Below are 17,534 nucleotides of genomic sequence, written 5' to 3' on the forward strand. Positions count from 1 at the left end.
CCAGTACCCAGGCACTCACTGCTCTTGAGACACAAAGTCCACAAATCTTTCATAATACTTGGTCCATTTGCTTTGGTCATTGAGACTGTGTAACATATGTCACTGTTACCTTGACCAAGTGCTATTGAAGGCAGTGGCATGATTTGGATAACATTTATACATATAGAGCGACAACCTCCAGTGATATGACAATGCTGCAGACCCAAATTTTTTGGAGTCTTGTAATTTGTCATCAGATTGAGTGTTCTGATTGGAGCTGGTTTTATGGCTTTTAAAAATCCCGCCTGGTAGAAACCAGTTGTGGAGGTTGTTAAAATCCATTGTGTAACTTAGTCATTGATGTCGCACCCAGATCTCACCACTTTTGATATTTACTGGCATTTCTGGAGAGGTGGACATCCAAAGCTGGCAGGGTCCTTCTTTAAAAGTGTGGATTGTGGTTCGATTATGCCATTGGACCCTAACTGTAATTTTAACTCTGGCCTTAGTGTGGAAGCTGCTGCACTGTCCCACCAGGTAAAAGCTTGCTAGAAGAGGATTGGATGCAGAAAAGGCCATTCAAGGTAGTCTTTTTAACTTACCTTTGTGGTGCCCAGGAGGGGCAGGAGTGCTCCTCTGGGCCCCACAAGGGAAGCTCAGAGCTCCTGTGCCCCTCCTGTGGACTACCCATCTTATCCCACAGCAAGATGTGCCTGAAACCTTTGTCTCCAGACTTACGGGAGTTCCAGAGGAAGTCGATTGTTGGAGGGTTAGTGAGGCCAAGGAGTTAAAATTGTCATGGCCTTATTCTGCCATGCATAGGCGGAAAGTTAACATGTCAGTGCATTTTCTCATTGGAAACCCACTATGAGCTAAATTCCACCCATGTATCTGCATTCTTGTGTCCTGACCTAATGGGGTACATTTCCATTTGGTGCAGACTTTGGGCAGCTAATTGACAGAGTGCAATTGCTGGTCACCTGAGATTCTCGGCAGGGGACCAGGTCCATTTTGAAGACAGAGCCTGATTAGCATTTGGACAGGGGCTTCAGGTGGAAAACAAATGCCCTGGGACAGCCTGTCAGCTCCAGGCACTACTATACTGTCTGGCCTTGGTCACATTCAGTAAGTATAACAAGGGCCTACCCCATGATAAAGGGACCATTCTAGCCAGTGAGCGGTAGGTCCAGGGGAAAATTATGTTGACCACATCATGGTGAGAACTGAGTGATAAATCATTCTCCACATTTTTCGAGATGAAAGCATCCCATTTTCACTGAGCGGGAGGCCTGAAAATCTTCCACAAATTTGCTTTTTGATAGAACCACACACATCTGTATTTGAAAATTTCTGCGGAATTATTTTCTTTCCTTTTATTTCAGTTGCACCTGTCATAAATTTATTAATTTGAGTGCAGATATTGACATTTATTGGACCTGCTCTGAACCACTACCTGAATCAATCTTCCATGGATTTTCAGGAAAACTGATACCAGATTTCAGTAAAATAAAGGAGAATGGCACACGAAGCTTGCTGCTATTTGTTTGAGTATCTCTTTCCCAGGAACCAATGCACAAGGTAAAGGTGGTTGTGGCCAGAACAGTGGAACAGGAGAATGGAGGCAGAGAGGGAATCCTTTACGGTTTATGTATCTTGTATATTTTACACATTTCTGGAATTCTACCCTTGAATGCTTTGGTGATTTTTCTGTCGTTGCTTTGGGTCACTCCAATGCATTTAACATTAGGCTGAATTTTGTGCAGGGAGTGGGAGTCCTGATGGTGGGCCAGAAAGCTGCCCCAGCTGCATTTTATGGTGCTGAGGCAGTTAATGCCCGATGCTGTGCTCCACGCCCTTTTAAGGATGTCGATTCTGCTTCCAAGAGTTTCTGGCCAATCAGAGAGCCAGCAGCTCAGCAGTGCCACTGGGAGCAGTGGCCATTGCTGGGACTGCATTAGGCCCAGGACCAGGACCAGGAGCAGCACTGGAGGCCTAGAGTGAAGGTAAATGTGGGGGAATTGCCGAAGCCATTCAGACAGGCCTTGGTGAGGAGTGGGGGCATATGGTTGTTGAGGGCATTGGAGTGGTGTTGGCTAGCGGGTGGACTTTGCCACCAGGGGTCCTCCATGGGCCACAGATTGCCCAAGCAGGAGCGTACGCTCCCAACCCCCCCAGCCTACAGGGAGGCTGCAAAGTTTTACTGAGTGGCTTTCCCGTGTGGTGGAGCACCCCCCCCTCCTCCCCACCCACTGCCACTAGTTAAATGCCAGTGGTGGTGGAAAGGGACCCTTAAGTGGCCACTTAAGGGCCTCAATTGGTCTCTGTGTGGGAAGGCTGTCCTTGGCCTTCCCTGTCTTTGACAAATTTCAATGGTGTGAGGATGGCAACAGGCATTCCACCCACCGTCTTCCCTCACTATTTTATGGGCCCCCCTGCTTCCCTGCCCATCCCTAGAGGACTGATAAAATTCAGCCCAATCAGTTCAAATTGGCCCTTTTGGTCCAGGTAACCTTCGACCATATGTTTATGAATTAACGATTACACCTGGACATGCTAAACCTGTACATTGAGGTGAATAAGACTCAAGTTTATAAATGACTCTTTCTGCTAATGGATACTTTTGTCTACGTGTGAACACATCGGCAGGTGTTGGAAAAGAATTCTTAACTGTGACAGGCTCATCCACTGTGTCTTTTTCCCATCAACTCGGGTTTCCCACAACTCTGTGCTCTCTTTATACAATGACCTTCTTAGCTCAACATCCAACCTTATCCACTGTTTGTTAATAATTTCCCTTTTCAAATTGCATCCACCAAGTGTTGACAACTTCTATCTAGTCCCCTTGCATTGCAATGGGACAATTGCTCGATCTTGATCCCTTCCATGCCTTTCAATGGCCAATGGAAATTGTGTTACTTCAATTGTTCAAATACATAGTTTCTTCATGTTTCTTGTATTTTTTTCCCAAAATATACTTTATTCATAAAATTTGTAAAAATACATTACAAAACAATTCAAATTTGACATTACATAAAGTGCAAAAAAAATCAGTTTCTTTCAATACAGTACATGAGGTGCCTTACTACCCTCGACATTTCAAGTTATATTAACAATGTACATTTGCATTACATACCAAAAACATTCTCTGGTGCTACAGTACGAGGGGTTTTACATGGGTTCCAGCCCCTTGGTATTATCTTCAATAGCTCTTCCTTTGATGGCTCTGCCTTTAGTCCTTCATTCTAAAATCACAAAGTGCAATCTGCCAGTCATAATTTTGTAGTGGTAGTTTGCATTTACACTGAAATCAGATCATCCAGATACAATTCTACGGTCTTTATCAAACAACTGCAAAGGTTGCTACTTCCTGAATATGCTGCTAATTTTAAATTTCGAACATCAAATTCTTAAGTTAACTTTAAGTTTTCCAAAATCTACTCTGTGTGCTTTTGTTTGGAGTCAGTTGATTTTGGATTGGCTCTTTTAGCAAGGTGTTATGAAAGTGCTTGTGTTTTTGTGAAATATCTTTTTTGAGGAATTCATAGTCAAACTGAAGAAATGTTGGACCAGTTTTTTTCCAAGATGGTCATCAAGAGGACACCAAAAGGACTTGTTTGACAACAACATTTACTGGTTGTCACATGACTCAAGTTAAAAATAGAACAGAAACCCTGGTAACTGGGGGAAGATGTGTGCAGAGAAGTGATAGATCAGAAGGTAGACTTTGTTTCCAGTTTCACTTTTGAATTGTTTGGAGTTGGGAATGAACTGTTTAAAAGGGGTTGGAGTTTTTAAAAATAACACTGAAGGCAGAACTCCAGCTCAGCCCAGCCTGTTCCATCTCTTTAAAAAGCCTGCAGAAGAAGAAGAGAACTTCCAAGGAGAGAAGAGAACTTCCAAGAACAGAAGAGAATTCCCAAGGAAGGAGAGAGGATCATTACCCAGCTCAGCTTTCCAGCACCTCTCTAAAAGAAATAAAAACAAGAAATGCTGGAAATACTCAGCAGGTCTGGCAGCATCTGTGGAGAGAGAAACAGAGTTAACGTTTCAGGTCAGTCACCCTTCTTCAGAACTAGTCTGACCTGAAACGTTAACTCTGCTTCTCTCTCCACAGATGCTGCCAGACCTGCTGAGTATTTCCAGCATTTCTTGTTTTTATTTCAGATTTCCAGCATCCGCAGTATTTAGCTTTTATTTACCTCTCTAAAAGACCCTGAGAAGTCCACTGTGTCAACTCATCTCGTCTCCTGTCTTTGAAGAAAAACCTGCTAAATTAATTCTCAACGCCGCCTGAAAAGAACTGTTCTAAAAGATCCCAGTGACCCATCTACGTGTACTCAGAGGCCAGACTGTATGGGAGTTTTGGAACATAACATATCTCATCAGCTGTTTCTTCAAGAATGAGCAAGTATTCAGCCCAAGTGTTTTTTTTGCCGGTAATAGAGCTCTAAAAATAAAAATCCCTTTATTTTTCCGGTTAACTGGTGTATGTGTGTCTGTGTGAGTGTGAGGGGACTAAGATAAAAAGGGAGCTTTAAAATTTCTGTGTGTTTATGCTTTACTTCAGTACTGGTTAAGACTTGTTTCATAATAAACTGATAATTTTGTTGTTTATTGGTTGCGTTTTACTCTGGGATAAAAAGAGAGTTTATGATTGTCCGTATTGGTAAGTGGGAAAAATTTAAATATATGTTGTGACTTGTGGAGAAGTGGAACTAGAATAAACAGTGCACTGCTCGAGCCTCGTTCGTAACAAAGGGGACCAAATAAGTGCTTGATTTCTTGGGTAGACTGGTTAAGACCAGAAACCACCCCTGAGGACACCTTTTCACCACCCTGAAACAGGAGATTACAGAAGTAACAGGATATCTTGAATAACATTTGCAATCATTTTCATTTTATCTTTGGTGTACCAGTTTAATTTTCTAAATAATTATTGATTATGTTAGTTGTCATAGTTTACAGTAATATAATTATTTACCCTAAGGTACTCTTCATGAGTTTACAAAATGAATTTCTGGTTTGCACATCTAATTTTGTTGGAACAAACTCAAAGCTCTGTAGCACAATTATTTTATTTTCGTGTTTTATAAGCCCATCTGAATGGGCAGCTTCTCATATGCAGCAAATTCATCCATAGCCATAAATAACCAAACTCTGGTCCCTGACCTTCAGTGTGGCTGTGATTCTCTTTGATGATACCCAGAGAGTGGTTAGATTGTGGAACGTGCTACCACATGGAGTGGTTGAGGTGATTAGCATTTAAGGGGTGGCTAGATAAGTGTATGAGGGAGAAAAGAATAGAAGGATAGGCTGATAGAGTTTGACGATGTGGGGTGGGAAGAGGCTCATGTGGAGCATAAACACTGACATAGACCAGTTGGACCGAATGGCCTATTTATGTGCTGTAAATTCTGTGTAATTTTTTGTAACCAGAAACAGTATTGTTCGTACATTTGCCTCCTGAAACAAGGATTTTGATGCGTACATCACTCTGGATGTGCTCTTCAACGTGTACTACGTAAGTGTATAACACTTCTACATTGTAGGCTTCATAACTTGGTTCAATGGAAGAGCATATTTTAAAGAAAAGATGTGGAATTCTAGCTGCCAGAAAGATGAGATATCCTGGCAGTGATAATAGAAGTCCATGTTAATCAAATTTGGGAACAATTTTCCCCCAAAATCAGAAATATGCAATGTGAAATCTGCTGAAAGCAATATTGCAAATGTGGGTTTTTAAAATCAACAGAAATAACACAACAGCAATGATCATTGTGATGTTAATCATAGTAGAAAAAAAACTACAGCATGTTGTCAATTTATTCTGTTTGAATTGCCCAGGGAACAGCAAGACTTTCTGCTGTCTCAATTGAAGCCTTCTGTTATCATTTCAAATGATGTGTATTTTGCACTTCACACCACCACAGGCATGATGCTGACCAGAGAGCTGCTGTCCTGCCTAAGGGGATTCTAGTCAAATTGTACAGGGTTTTGCTTTTACAGAGCAGCCATACGAGCGCCTAGATGGAAGAAAGTAGAGTGCATGGCATCCCAAATGTCTGTTAATTCTTCGTGCAGAAGGGTCTGTGACTCAGCCCAAATGTGAGCCAAGCCAACATTCAGAGCTGAATGTATTCCAGGTCCCACATCAGCAAATAAATACAATAAGCAGACTGCACCTGAACACATAATCAAGTTAAACCAGCCAACAAACCAGATTGTAAACCAGACCCAGCTTGGATAAAACAAACATACATATGGAGCAAATTTCTGCCAAGAGGAAATCCATTACATCATGAAATTTTACAAGTCTTACATACCTGATCTGAGATCTTTTTCATGCTGACCATACAACGTAGAGTGACTCTATGCTTTGCTGCACTGAACTACACTTGCACAAATTTTGTCGCTGTTTGTATAGACCACTAAAAAAAAGCAAAAACAGTAAGAGAAAATGACTCTCACGTGGGTGGCACTTTGTGTTTCTTGTCAAAAGCTATCTGTCGTCATGGTAATTGATGAATGAGCATGAGTATAGCTAGATCCACAGCACCAAAAGAGATTTGTATCAGCATTTTATCCTATCTTCTCACCTTCTCCTTTCCTGAGGATGGAGATTCATACTGGGTGGGATTTCATAAGGTGCTGTTTGGTATATCACTCAAGTGGTCTTTCTGCTGAAGTGGTCATTCTTCCCGTGTAAGCCTAGACAAAATCTGCAAGGCTATTTTACCACAGAGGCCATCACAACTGAGTTCAATACTATCCTTACCTGACATCCACAATGACAACAACAACAACTTGCATTTATATAGTGCTTGAAAAGTAAAATGTCCCAAGGCACTTCACAGGAGCAGTAACAAAATTTGACACCGAGCCACATAAGGAAATATTAGAATAGGTGGTCAAAACCTTGGTCAGAGAGGTAGGTTTTAAGGAGTGTCTTAAAAGAGGAAAGAGAGGTAAAGAGGGGGAGAGATATAGGGAGGGAATTCCATATTGCACACTTACAGCCCAGATGCTGGATAATGGTCAGGTGCAAGTACACTGTCTGATTTGTTTTTCTGCCTCTCTACCCTAAACATGTTGAGGCCAACCAATTAAAATGCCCCACCCACCACACTAATTATCACTAGCTAATACAACATATTACATTGGTTCAATCTGGGACCTCACTGGTTTGTATTCTCAATACTACAATCACACGGGGACTGATTTTCCTTCCGGAGTCGGGAAACGGGCGTTGGGACTGTTTCCAGGTGCCGATCCTGTCCCGGTGGTGAGTAGCAGTCACAGGCCACGATTTTCATGAGGGCAGTTTGGGCAGCCAATTAGCGACTGTGGGGGTGGGAATGGAGGTGGATCTAAGTGAGTGCGGGCCAACTTAAACAGACCATGTTTCATTGATTCAATCACAGGAGCAGATGTGGAGCAGGAAAGGCAGAGGACTGGAATCTGGGGCAAATATGCCCTTCGCTTCGCAGATGCAGACCTGGAGGTCCTTCTTGAGGTAATGAGGGAGAAGAGGGAGGTCCTCTTCCTGAAGTGTGGCAGGAGAAGGCCAACCTTGCAGAACACTGAAAATGTGAGCAGAGTGTGGTCAGGAAGAACTGGGTGCAGCACCGCTTTGGCAAGGTGAGTGCAATGCCAGACCCCCAAGACAGGCCCCTGAGTATTCAGTCTCCAGCAGACACTCCAGCTGAGGAGTCTGAGGGTGCATACTACTCCTGAACATGGGAGAAATGTTTGCCCGGGGTACCTACTGACCTTTCAGCAAGACTCAGAGCCATAGTGCTGCTGAGGACCAATCAACTCTGATACATGCAGCATCTTATGCCAATAAACTTTTGGCATTGGCCAAGTGGCCAGCAGTGCTTATCTCTCTCTTTTTTGTCCTTGCAGGAGAAAAGAGCAGATAATGCTTGCGAGAGGGCACAGACTGGAGATGTTCCTAACCTACACATGGTCACTGCCAGGTGACTTCTCCAGAAGCAAGTTGGGGAAGGTGAGATGGGCTTCCCTGGTGGAGAGGGCAAATAGAAACTGCAATGTGTGAGTGAAGGGAGCACACTGCACTCAAGCCCTTCCAACAGCATGACAAAGACTCAGCTGCATTGGGAAGCCTCAGCACTGTAGAGGCTTCTATTCTCCAAGGCTTGTTCTCTTGGGTCTCTCACAGGTTCAAAGGTCATAGGGGAAGGACAGATTCCTGTGTCTGAATCACGCCAAGTGCTGCCAGAAGAGACATCAGCGCAAGAATCATCACACCTTACAAGTGCACCCTCCAACAGTTCAGAAACACTCACCTCGGTGAGTCCTGGCATGCTAATAGATAGGGTGGCACTGAGTGATGAACACATTACCTGTGAGTAGGAGGAGGTGAGAGAGGCAGAAGCAACTATGGGCAGCCCCCCTCAGAGGATGGAGGACAAATGCAGGACTGGGTGCAGATGCAGGGCCTCAGGAGTTTCATGAAAGGAGGCTATACTTAGATCAGCAGCAAGAAAGAGATGTCCCACATGTCAGAGTTCCCTAAGGCGGTTTGGGGTCATGGGCTGAGCATGCAGGGGTCCATTTAGCTCATGTGCACCATCATGATTCAGGGCTTCGAGCACATGAGCTCCTCATTGAGAGCCTCATGGAGAACCATATTAGGCGGCACTCTGAGTGTATGCAGGAACTGCGCACTGACGTTCGCAGAATGCATGCTGCACTCTGTAGCATGCACTGGTCAGTGCTACTGGTGGTGCAGAGATTTTTTGAGGGATGCCAGTTGCACCCCAGTTGGCACTCCCCTGCAGCCATCTGGAGAACCAGCCAAGGGCTGAGGCAGTCACCGAGGAAGACGAGGGTGTCACCCCTCATGGGACACCATCATCATCATTGACCTCTTTAGTCTCTCTGACAGAGGGAGCATCTGTGCAGCAGGCCCAGTGATGGAAGCTGCCCTTTCAATGATGCAGGTCCAGCAGCCTCTGGTGGTGTCCCCACTGGCACCTCCACAACAAGGACGACCGCCACGTACATGTCAGCCGCAGGCAGAGACAAGTGCGCAGGCTGCCTCCACCTCATCCGAGGCCAGAAGCGGAGCATTGCATAGAAGTGGCCAAGAGTGGAGGCCATTGAGTCAGGCAGAGCACTGAGTGGGTCATTGGGGTTTGTTTCACCTGTAACTGTGCACTTTTTCTATTTTTCAACACCAAGTAAATATTGACACATGACACCAGATGTATAAACTTCCATTATTTATGGCGAGACAAGAAAAGAGGGATGTACAGTAAGAGTTGATCTATTCCAAATTGTTCTCACAGGCAGTTAATGAGTTCTAGACCATGCTGTCCTCCTGGGTTAGAAGTGCTCAGCTGAAACATGCCTGGATCAGATGATCAATGACATTAACAGCATCCTGACAAGACTCTTAAGTCCTGCGCATCTTGTTCCTCCTCTTCCTCTAATAATCTACAACTTCACCCTCTTCAATGTCCAGACCTCTCTGGAGGACCATATTATGAAGAACACAACAGACCACCACAATGTGCGAGATCCTTGCTGGAGTGTACTGCAGGGTACCACCCTACCAATCCAAGCACCGGAACCGCATTTTAAGAAGCCTGATAGCCTGCTGAATGGTGGTTCTTGTGAGCAGATGGCTTTGGTTGTAATATCTCTGTTGCTCTGTCTTGGGCTCCTGTAAAAGGGTGAGTAGCCATCTCTTCAAGGGATATCCCTTGTCCCCTAGAATCCAACCACGTAGTTTGGTGGGGTGGAATGAAGTGCTGCCGCACTCTGGACTGGTGGAGGATGAAGGACTCATGGCTGTTGCCAGGAAAGCAAGCGCACCCATACAGGAAGCGCTTGTGGTTACAGACAAGCTGAATATTGAGGGAGTGGAAGCCCTTCCTGTTGAAGAATCTCACTGTCCAGTAACTGAGTGCCTTGATGCCTACATGGGTGCAATCAATAAAGCCCTGCACCTGGGGGAGTCCAGCGATGGAGGCAAAACCCACTGCCCTTTGCATCGGCAAGGCCACACCTGTCTGGAATTGAATGCACTACTCAGCTTTTGCAAAATGAGCACCAGTGACCTCTGAAATATAGTGGTATGCAGCCTTTTGCGAGATTCCTGCAAGATCCACGGCAGATTCTTGGAAGGATGAACTTCAAGGCTAAAGTGACCTGAACGGCTACTATCAGGGCATGGTGAGCAGTGCTGCAAGGTTCAAGGTCTTCTGAGATGAGGGCAATAATCACTGTGACCATCTGCCTGAAGAGTCACAGTCTCCTCTGGCATTGGTTCTCTGACATCTCAAGGTAGCTCCGTCTTCGCCAGTAGATCCTCCGTTGACTTCCTGTCTCTTATCCCTCTCCGCTGCCCTCCTCATGCCCAAGGCTCTGCCCTTCCTGAGGAGGATGTTGCTTCACATTGTCAATGGACCCGAAATCTGAGAGTCATGCTCCCATTGTCAGCTGCTGCCTTCCTTGCACTCAAGTAGCCTTCCAATTATGCCTGGAAGCACCCTCCTCTTATGCTCTCATGATAGCAGGAGGGTGACAGCACCCTGCACTGCCCGAGCACGTAGTCAATACTCTCCCCACAACCTGCGCACACCCGATAGTACCTTGTGCATGGCAATGGCTGATTGCCCCTTTTAGCCGTTCTCCCTGTTATGAGTCCACCGAATTCCTTGGCTAGATTATGTAACCATTCTTCCTTATAGTCTAATGGAGATGGGAATATGTGTCTGCAGACCATAGTCATGTACCTGTATTTCCTGGGAGTCTCACGGGAGAAGGATTGTGTTCTTATTTCTTAGAGGTCTATAGGGAGGGGGTGGAGGGAGAGAGGTATTTGTATTCCTTGTTGATTTAGTGATTGAGTATATGTTTGTATTTTGGAGTTGTGGCCGTATCACTGGTGATATAGTAGGTATTTGTAATCCCTTAAATTGGCTGATATATTGCTCTGGGAAGGAGGTCTGCTTTTGATTTTTGCTAATGAATAGGTGCTTTTTTATAGTCTGAGCGGAAACTCCAAAATCTTGAAAGCTTAAATCCTAACATAATGAAGGCCTGATATTAAAAGAACCATGGAAAAAAATTAAGGGATCAGTGTAGAAATAAAAGGAACTTTAAAGTATGCTTAATGAAGATTTTTTATTATAGATATTCCCATTAGTACTGGGATACGCTAGTAAAGTTTTCAGTTCCTGAATAATATTATTGCTCACTTAGGTGAGTTCATATATTGAGACCTGAGAAATATGTTTCATATATTTGTGAATGTAATCATACAAAAGAATACGATTATGACCAAGAGATTCCTCAGAGCTGCAGATGCTCTGTTTTTGTTTTTTGCCATGATTCTTCACAGTGTGAGATCCCCATTTTCAGTTGGCCATCTGGGGAGGTACCAAATGGAAGTGTGGTGCATCCGTAAGGAAGAAGGGAAAATTGAAGCATAAGCCAACCTGAAAGTGGACTCAAATAAAAAAATGTCATTGACAGAGGTTTTGGAACAGGTAACTTTATTTTGTTGATTATGGTATTATGTCGATGGGCTAAAGTTGGAAGGAAATTGTTGTATGATCGCCTTAAGAGTGATGTCCCTTTTAGAGCTCAGTATGCTAATGAGCTAAGTACCAGGATGTAGTCATGTGGCTACAAACCTTCGTCACTCTGCAACTATAACACCCAGATGAAGGTTCTGTAAATAGTTTGCTCTGTACTGTATATAATAGTTTAGCTGTTTAATAAACCTGTTAAGAGATCTTCAGCAAACTGGACTCCATGCATCTCATTTATGTTGCACAAGACAACATAAAGAACTCATATGGTAGCAATCATGGTGGTAGTAAATAAATAAACAAACAAAAAAATAAATAAATAACAAGTAGTAATTTATTGAACATGCTCTAATTGTCCTTCCTTGATTCTTACAGCTCGATCCAGAGAATACTGGTTTCATTGCTGTGGAGCACTTTTCCAATCTGCTTCAGAGCCATGAATTACAGCTGGACCCCACCAAACTTGAGATGCTGTTTGCTCTTGTACAGAGCAACGAGCAGGGCCAGATCTGCTACCACGAGCTCGTCAACCTGGTGAGTAACAGGTTTATGCAGAAAATTTGGCACAGTGCCAATGTGAAACATGTTATAGGGATACTAAGTTATACTTCAGTACATTATGTAACAGGGTACAGAGATGCTAGGTTGTACATGTGCTACTAATGCTAATGTAAAACAGGACTGCACATCAATAACCACTCTGAGTTGGATATAAAGACAATAGGCTTTACAGTAATGCAACCATGAGAGATGATATAGGATATGATGATGTGAGACTGGATTTATGGTTGGTACAATTTGTATTATCTGCGACTCTAATGCTTGTTCATCACAAGTGCATTGGTGTCATTTTAAAGACAAGAGAATGGTTGGTCGAATTAAATTGTTGAATTTGTTTTTTTCACGATGCTGAATGGGATATTGTGTAACTCCACATGCTGTCTGTCATTCTGGCAGAAACATTCAATCCAATGATTTTCAACTGTGGTTTGATATGAAGCTTCCAGTTATTTTTTGGGGGGCTTGCAGCACTGTGGATCTTGATAGCTTAGGAACACAGTTTGCTGTTAAAATTGTTACTGGTGATTTTCAACATGTAAAAGGCTGTATGGAGAGATGCGTACACAGGCAGCTAAGGGTAATGAAGCCGATGGGTGTGTTACCTCATGCATTTAACTTCATTTCAGGCATTTGAGGGTGAAATTTAACTCCTGCAGGGACACAAAATGGGTGCTTGCAAAGTGCCCTTCAGTTATGCACCCCTGTCAAAGTTCAGTGTCACTCCTATTATGATATGTGCAAGATTGTAGAAAAATAATGTCACATTGTGGTGTAAGGACATATAATTCACAGGGACATCATTTTCAGAGGTACCGGGCAACAAAACAGCCTGTATGTAGTATTGCTGCAATAAATATAAAGGCAAATTAATTGAGGCTGAGCTCCTGCACAGAGGCTGACTAGACAGGAGCACAAGTCAGAGATAAAGGCGATAATACCATAGTCCTGATTTTCCAATTGTTCCCCTATCTAGCAACGTTCCACTCTGGGAGCAGGGGCTCACTGAATTTGCCCTATAATATCAGGTTTAGATTTTTTTTTCCCTGATTGAAGTTAATACTGGTGAATGGAACAGGTTGTCACCTTTGCATCAGTTTTGAGAACTCCCAAATGATCCAGCAGCTAGTTGCAAAGAATAGCTCCCCATGAAATGTCATTCCTGTTTGCACCTGGTAGGAACTGGGTTGAGTCCAGCCAAATTTATTTCACATGTGGGTCTTACAGGCATCACCAAGAGGAAACTACCAGCCCATCGTCCTGGGCTGGATTTGTCTGCTGATTGCAGAAGTACAAGGACCATGTGTTAAACCATTGCACCACCAAGTTCTCCCACCTTCTATAGAGTGGATTACATTGTATATTGTTAGAGTATTTTTTGTTTATGTAACAGAAATACAATAATACCACAGCACTTGCACCAGCCCCCCACATATTGCTTGGGCTTACCGTCAGATAGACTAGAATTGCAGTTCATGGAGGAGAAATTGAACATTGTGGCACCTATATTTTGCGTATTAAATCACTGTTGAGGGGGATGAATTTTGGGTCACGATCTCCTGAGCTCAATATCAGTTGGCAGTGCACAGGATGTTGAATGGGAAGCTGGCAAATTCCAGGTGTGAAGGGTGCCTATCTGAAAAGGCATTAGGCACCTCTGCGTATGTAAATTGGGGTCTAATGCTGTTTGAGGACCCTAACCAAAACTGGTCAGCAAATACGCAAAGTTTGTGTGGTGAATGCTCCATCCATTTGTTCAAAAATCAGAAGCTGTATTCCAAGCCCAGAGATTAGCCAAGGATCAATAACATAGGAGATGTACCAGTTGTAGATATGGGATGATACAAGAGTGGGTATGTGTTAAACAGCTTCTCCTATCCTGTTCTAATACTATTAAAGGTGTTTTTAAAATACTGATCAGCAATTCACGAAATTAAAGCCCTCACGTACAGTATTGAAAGAAACTGATTTTTATTGCACTTTATGTTACGTCAAATTTGATATGCTGTGAAATGTATTTTTACAAATGTTATGAATAAAGTATATTTTTGGAAAAACAATTACTAAATTAAAGTAAGCAAACACTGAGGGAGAGGGAAGTGTTTCCTTGGTAATGAAGTGTGGAGCATGATCAGCAGTGTTCAGTTCTAAAGTTTGTGTGTGGGGATTGGATGAGAGATGTAAGGCCAGGAGTAGAAACAAACAGCAGTCACCTCCCTTTGTAATACACCCCTTGGATAAATTAGATTGTACAGGGAAATGTCACCAGCCACTTTTGAACAGATCCAGGATCAGACACAAAGGGCTGAATTTTTGGGCCCCACTGAGTTCAGGGCCAGAAAATACTGGCACCGGCCAGTGTGTCAGTTTTGTGACGTTGGCAAAGTTCACCAGAGTGGGGGGAGGGTGGGATTACAATCCAACTGCTCCCTGATTAAGACCAATTAAAGTTGTTAAATAGCTCATTATGAGCTTGTTAAAGGGGGAGTTGATATTTTCATGGGGCACATGAGTTTCATGTGCTGTCTGGGGCAGACCAGTTGAAGGGAGGTGGGTACAAAGTGGGGAGCCAGTCAAGGCTGCCCCAGGAAATTACCTCGGTCCTATAAAAGTGGCACAGAGAGGGACTCGGCTTTTGGGAAACAGGTGCTCTTGGTGCTGCACATGTGGTGGGGAGAGTGGTCAGTCAGCACTTGGGTAGTGCAGGGGGTTGGTACCCTCCTGGCATAGCGGGGGCAGAAGAGCAGGGGGAAAGGCCTGCCAAGCACAATAGGACTGCAGGCATGATTCTCAGATTTTGGGCCCAGTGGCGATGAGCAGCCTCCACGGGAAGGGTGGAACCCTTCAGCAGGATGGCGCAGCAGAGGAAAGATTGGTAGGAAGGCTATGGAGGCAGTACCCTCAACATGGCATCTACTGCCAAAGACAAAGCTACCTGGAGATGACTGAGACCCAGTGCCACAGGAGACTGCAACTCTCCAGATAGATGGTCACAGATATCTGTGCCTTCGTTGCCAAAGACCTTGCAGCACTGGTTGCCGTGTTCTGCCAGAAGCCATCAAAATCACTGTGACCTTTGAACTTCTTCACTTCTGGCTCCTTCCAAGGATCAGCTGTAGACCTTAGTGGCATCTTGCAAACAGCAGCATACCACTGCATCTCACAGGCCACTGATGCCCATTTGCCAGAGCTGGACAGTACATTCATTTCACAACAGACATCGCCTTGCTGGACAGTGGGTTTCAGCACCATTGCTGGACTCCCCCAGGTACAGAGCATCATCAATTCCACCCATGTGGTCATCAAGGCACCCAGTGACCGCCCAATTAGATTCATCAACAGGAAGGACTTCCATTCCTTCAATGTTCAACTGGTCTGTGACCACAAAAAGAGCTTCCTGCATATCTGCGCTCATTTTCCCAGCAGCTGCCATGACTCCTTCATCCTCAGGCAGTCCAGTCTGCCTCAAATCATCACTCCAACCCTTAAAGTCTGTGGATGAATCCTAGGGGACAAGGGTATTCCTTGAAGACATGGCTACTCACCCCTCTAAGGGATCCTCAAACAGAGGCACAGAGGAGATACAACCAATGCCATCTGTTCACTAGGACAACTAGTGAGCAGGCCATTGGGCTTCTGTATATGCGGTTCCGGTGCTTGAACCAGTTGGGTGGTGCCCTGCAATACTGTCCTGCAAGGGCTTTGATCATTGTGGTAGTCTGCTTCTTTCTCCATAACATATCTGTCTACTGTTTTCCTTCCTTTGCACAGTATAAATGATGACACTTTAAGCCACACCTCTGGGCCTCCTTTCATTGCTGGAGTGACAGGAAAAGTGGTATGAGGTGGTGTGGGAGATTATGGGTTACTCCACAGTGAGGGCGAAGCCTCTGGGTAGATGTGCTTTCTTGATTGGCAACAAGTGATTGAATGTTTCAGGCTGCGTCTTCCATGCATGAGTTAGTACAGGTATCACAGATTCACCTCCATTCCATACCCTTCTCCCTGGATCAGAGGGACTCAGCTGAAATGCTCCTGAGTCAAATAATTTCTGACATTCATGGCATCCTGACGGGCTCTTCGTGCCCTGGAAACCGATTGGGGGGCAGGGGCAGGAGGGAGGGGGGGGGAGAGCAGGAGCAGGAGGTGTGAGAGGAGGAGGAAGAGGAGGCAGAGGGAGAAGATACTGAAAAGAGAGGTGTCCCATTTGCATAAAGAGGTGACCTGGCATGTTGTGAGGCATGAAGAGCTTGATACATCAATATGAAGTGACACTGAGATGCCTGCGATCTCGACTGAGCACTACTTAAAATGACCTGGTACTTTACTTTTTGTGATGGTAAATACATGTTGTACCTCACTCTCAGGAAGAGACTCCGCCACGTGTCGAACTTTTTCTTCGACAACCTGCACATCTTTGCAAAATGGTTCCACTTTAACATGAGTTACACATTTTCCCTCGAGCTGGTCATGGCATTGTGACTGGATGAGCATTTCTACAATTTGGGCACAGTTTTGAAGGTAACTGACTGTGATGGGGCACATTTTGATGAGGTTGCTGAGGTCTTCTTGTCTTTAACTCTTTCACGAAGCTGGTTGGGCAAGCTGTCGAAGGGTGCATGAATGTGTAACCTCTTTGAATCTAACATGGCAGATTCGATCTGGACTGCCAAATGTTATGGCTTTTTCCAAGGTTAAATCATCATCCTCCATGAGGAGACATTCCCTAATTTGTTGAATTGATGTTTTTTCAATTAATTGGTCACAAATTAGTTTGTTGGTTAGTGTGCCAAATTTACATGTAGCCACTAATTGCTGCAATGCTGTCACATATTGTTTAATGGGCTCACCATGTCCCTGGGATCTCTGACGGAATGTGTATTGCTCTATCATCACACTTTTCTTTGGCCCGAAGTATTTTTTGAGAGCATTTACCGCCGTATCAAACATAGACGTATCTTCTGTGAACTGCTCGAATATGCGCTGGCCTTCTGCTCCGAGACAATGTACGAGTATCACTTTCTTACGGTTCGCCGTTACATCTGGACTGTCCATCCCTGTAGTGAGCAAGTAGGTCTTGAACCCCAAAATCCCTCACTCCCAGCACAAGGGAGGACTTCCTGGTAATGAAAGAAATGGTTCTGGAGCAGGTAAACTTGCATTTTGCTGGATCATCCTCGTAGCCACGTTTTTATTATGTTTACGCCGGGTTGCTGGATATTTATATATATCTGATTTATCTCAGAGCATTGCAGATATCACACTAGTATTAAATCATCAACTGGTTTATTTACAGAACTTTAAACTATCCCAGCACTTACTAGATCTCATTACAATGTCTTCTCCAGAACTGTCTGTGTTTAATAGAGCATTCTAACTCTGTCTCTTTTTAGTTTCAGTTTCAAACTCTTAAGCTTCACCCATAGGCTT

General features: G+C 44.1%; 1 protein-coding gene across 1 annotated transcript in view; it reads left to right on the forward strand.

The window, feature by feature from the left end:
- The window catches only part of rhbdl1 (rhomboid, veinlet-like 1 (Drosophila)), a 234,147-nt gene that overhangs the window by 19,088 nt on the left and 197,525 nt on the right, over nucleotides 1–17,534 (forward strand). The window contains exon 2 of the mRNA XM_068056862.1: nucleotides 11,922–12,080. Coding sequence (XP_067912963.1) covers nucleotides 11,922–12,080 — 159 coding nt within the window. The remainder of the gene's footprint in view (nucleotides 1–11,921; nucleotides 12,081–17,534) is intronic.

Source organism: Heterodontus francisci, chromosome 24 (assembly GCF_036365525.1).
Source record: "Heterodontus francisci isolate sHetFra1 chromosome 24, sHetFra1.hap1, whole genome shotgun sequence".
NCBI lineage: Eukaryota > Metazoa > Chordata > Chondrichthyes > Heterodontiformes > Heterodontidae > Heterodontus > Heterodontus francisci.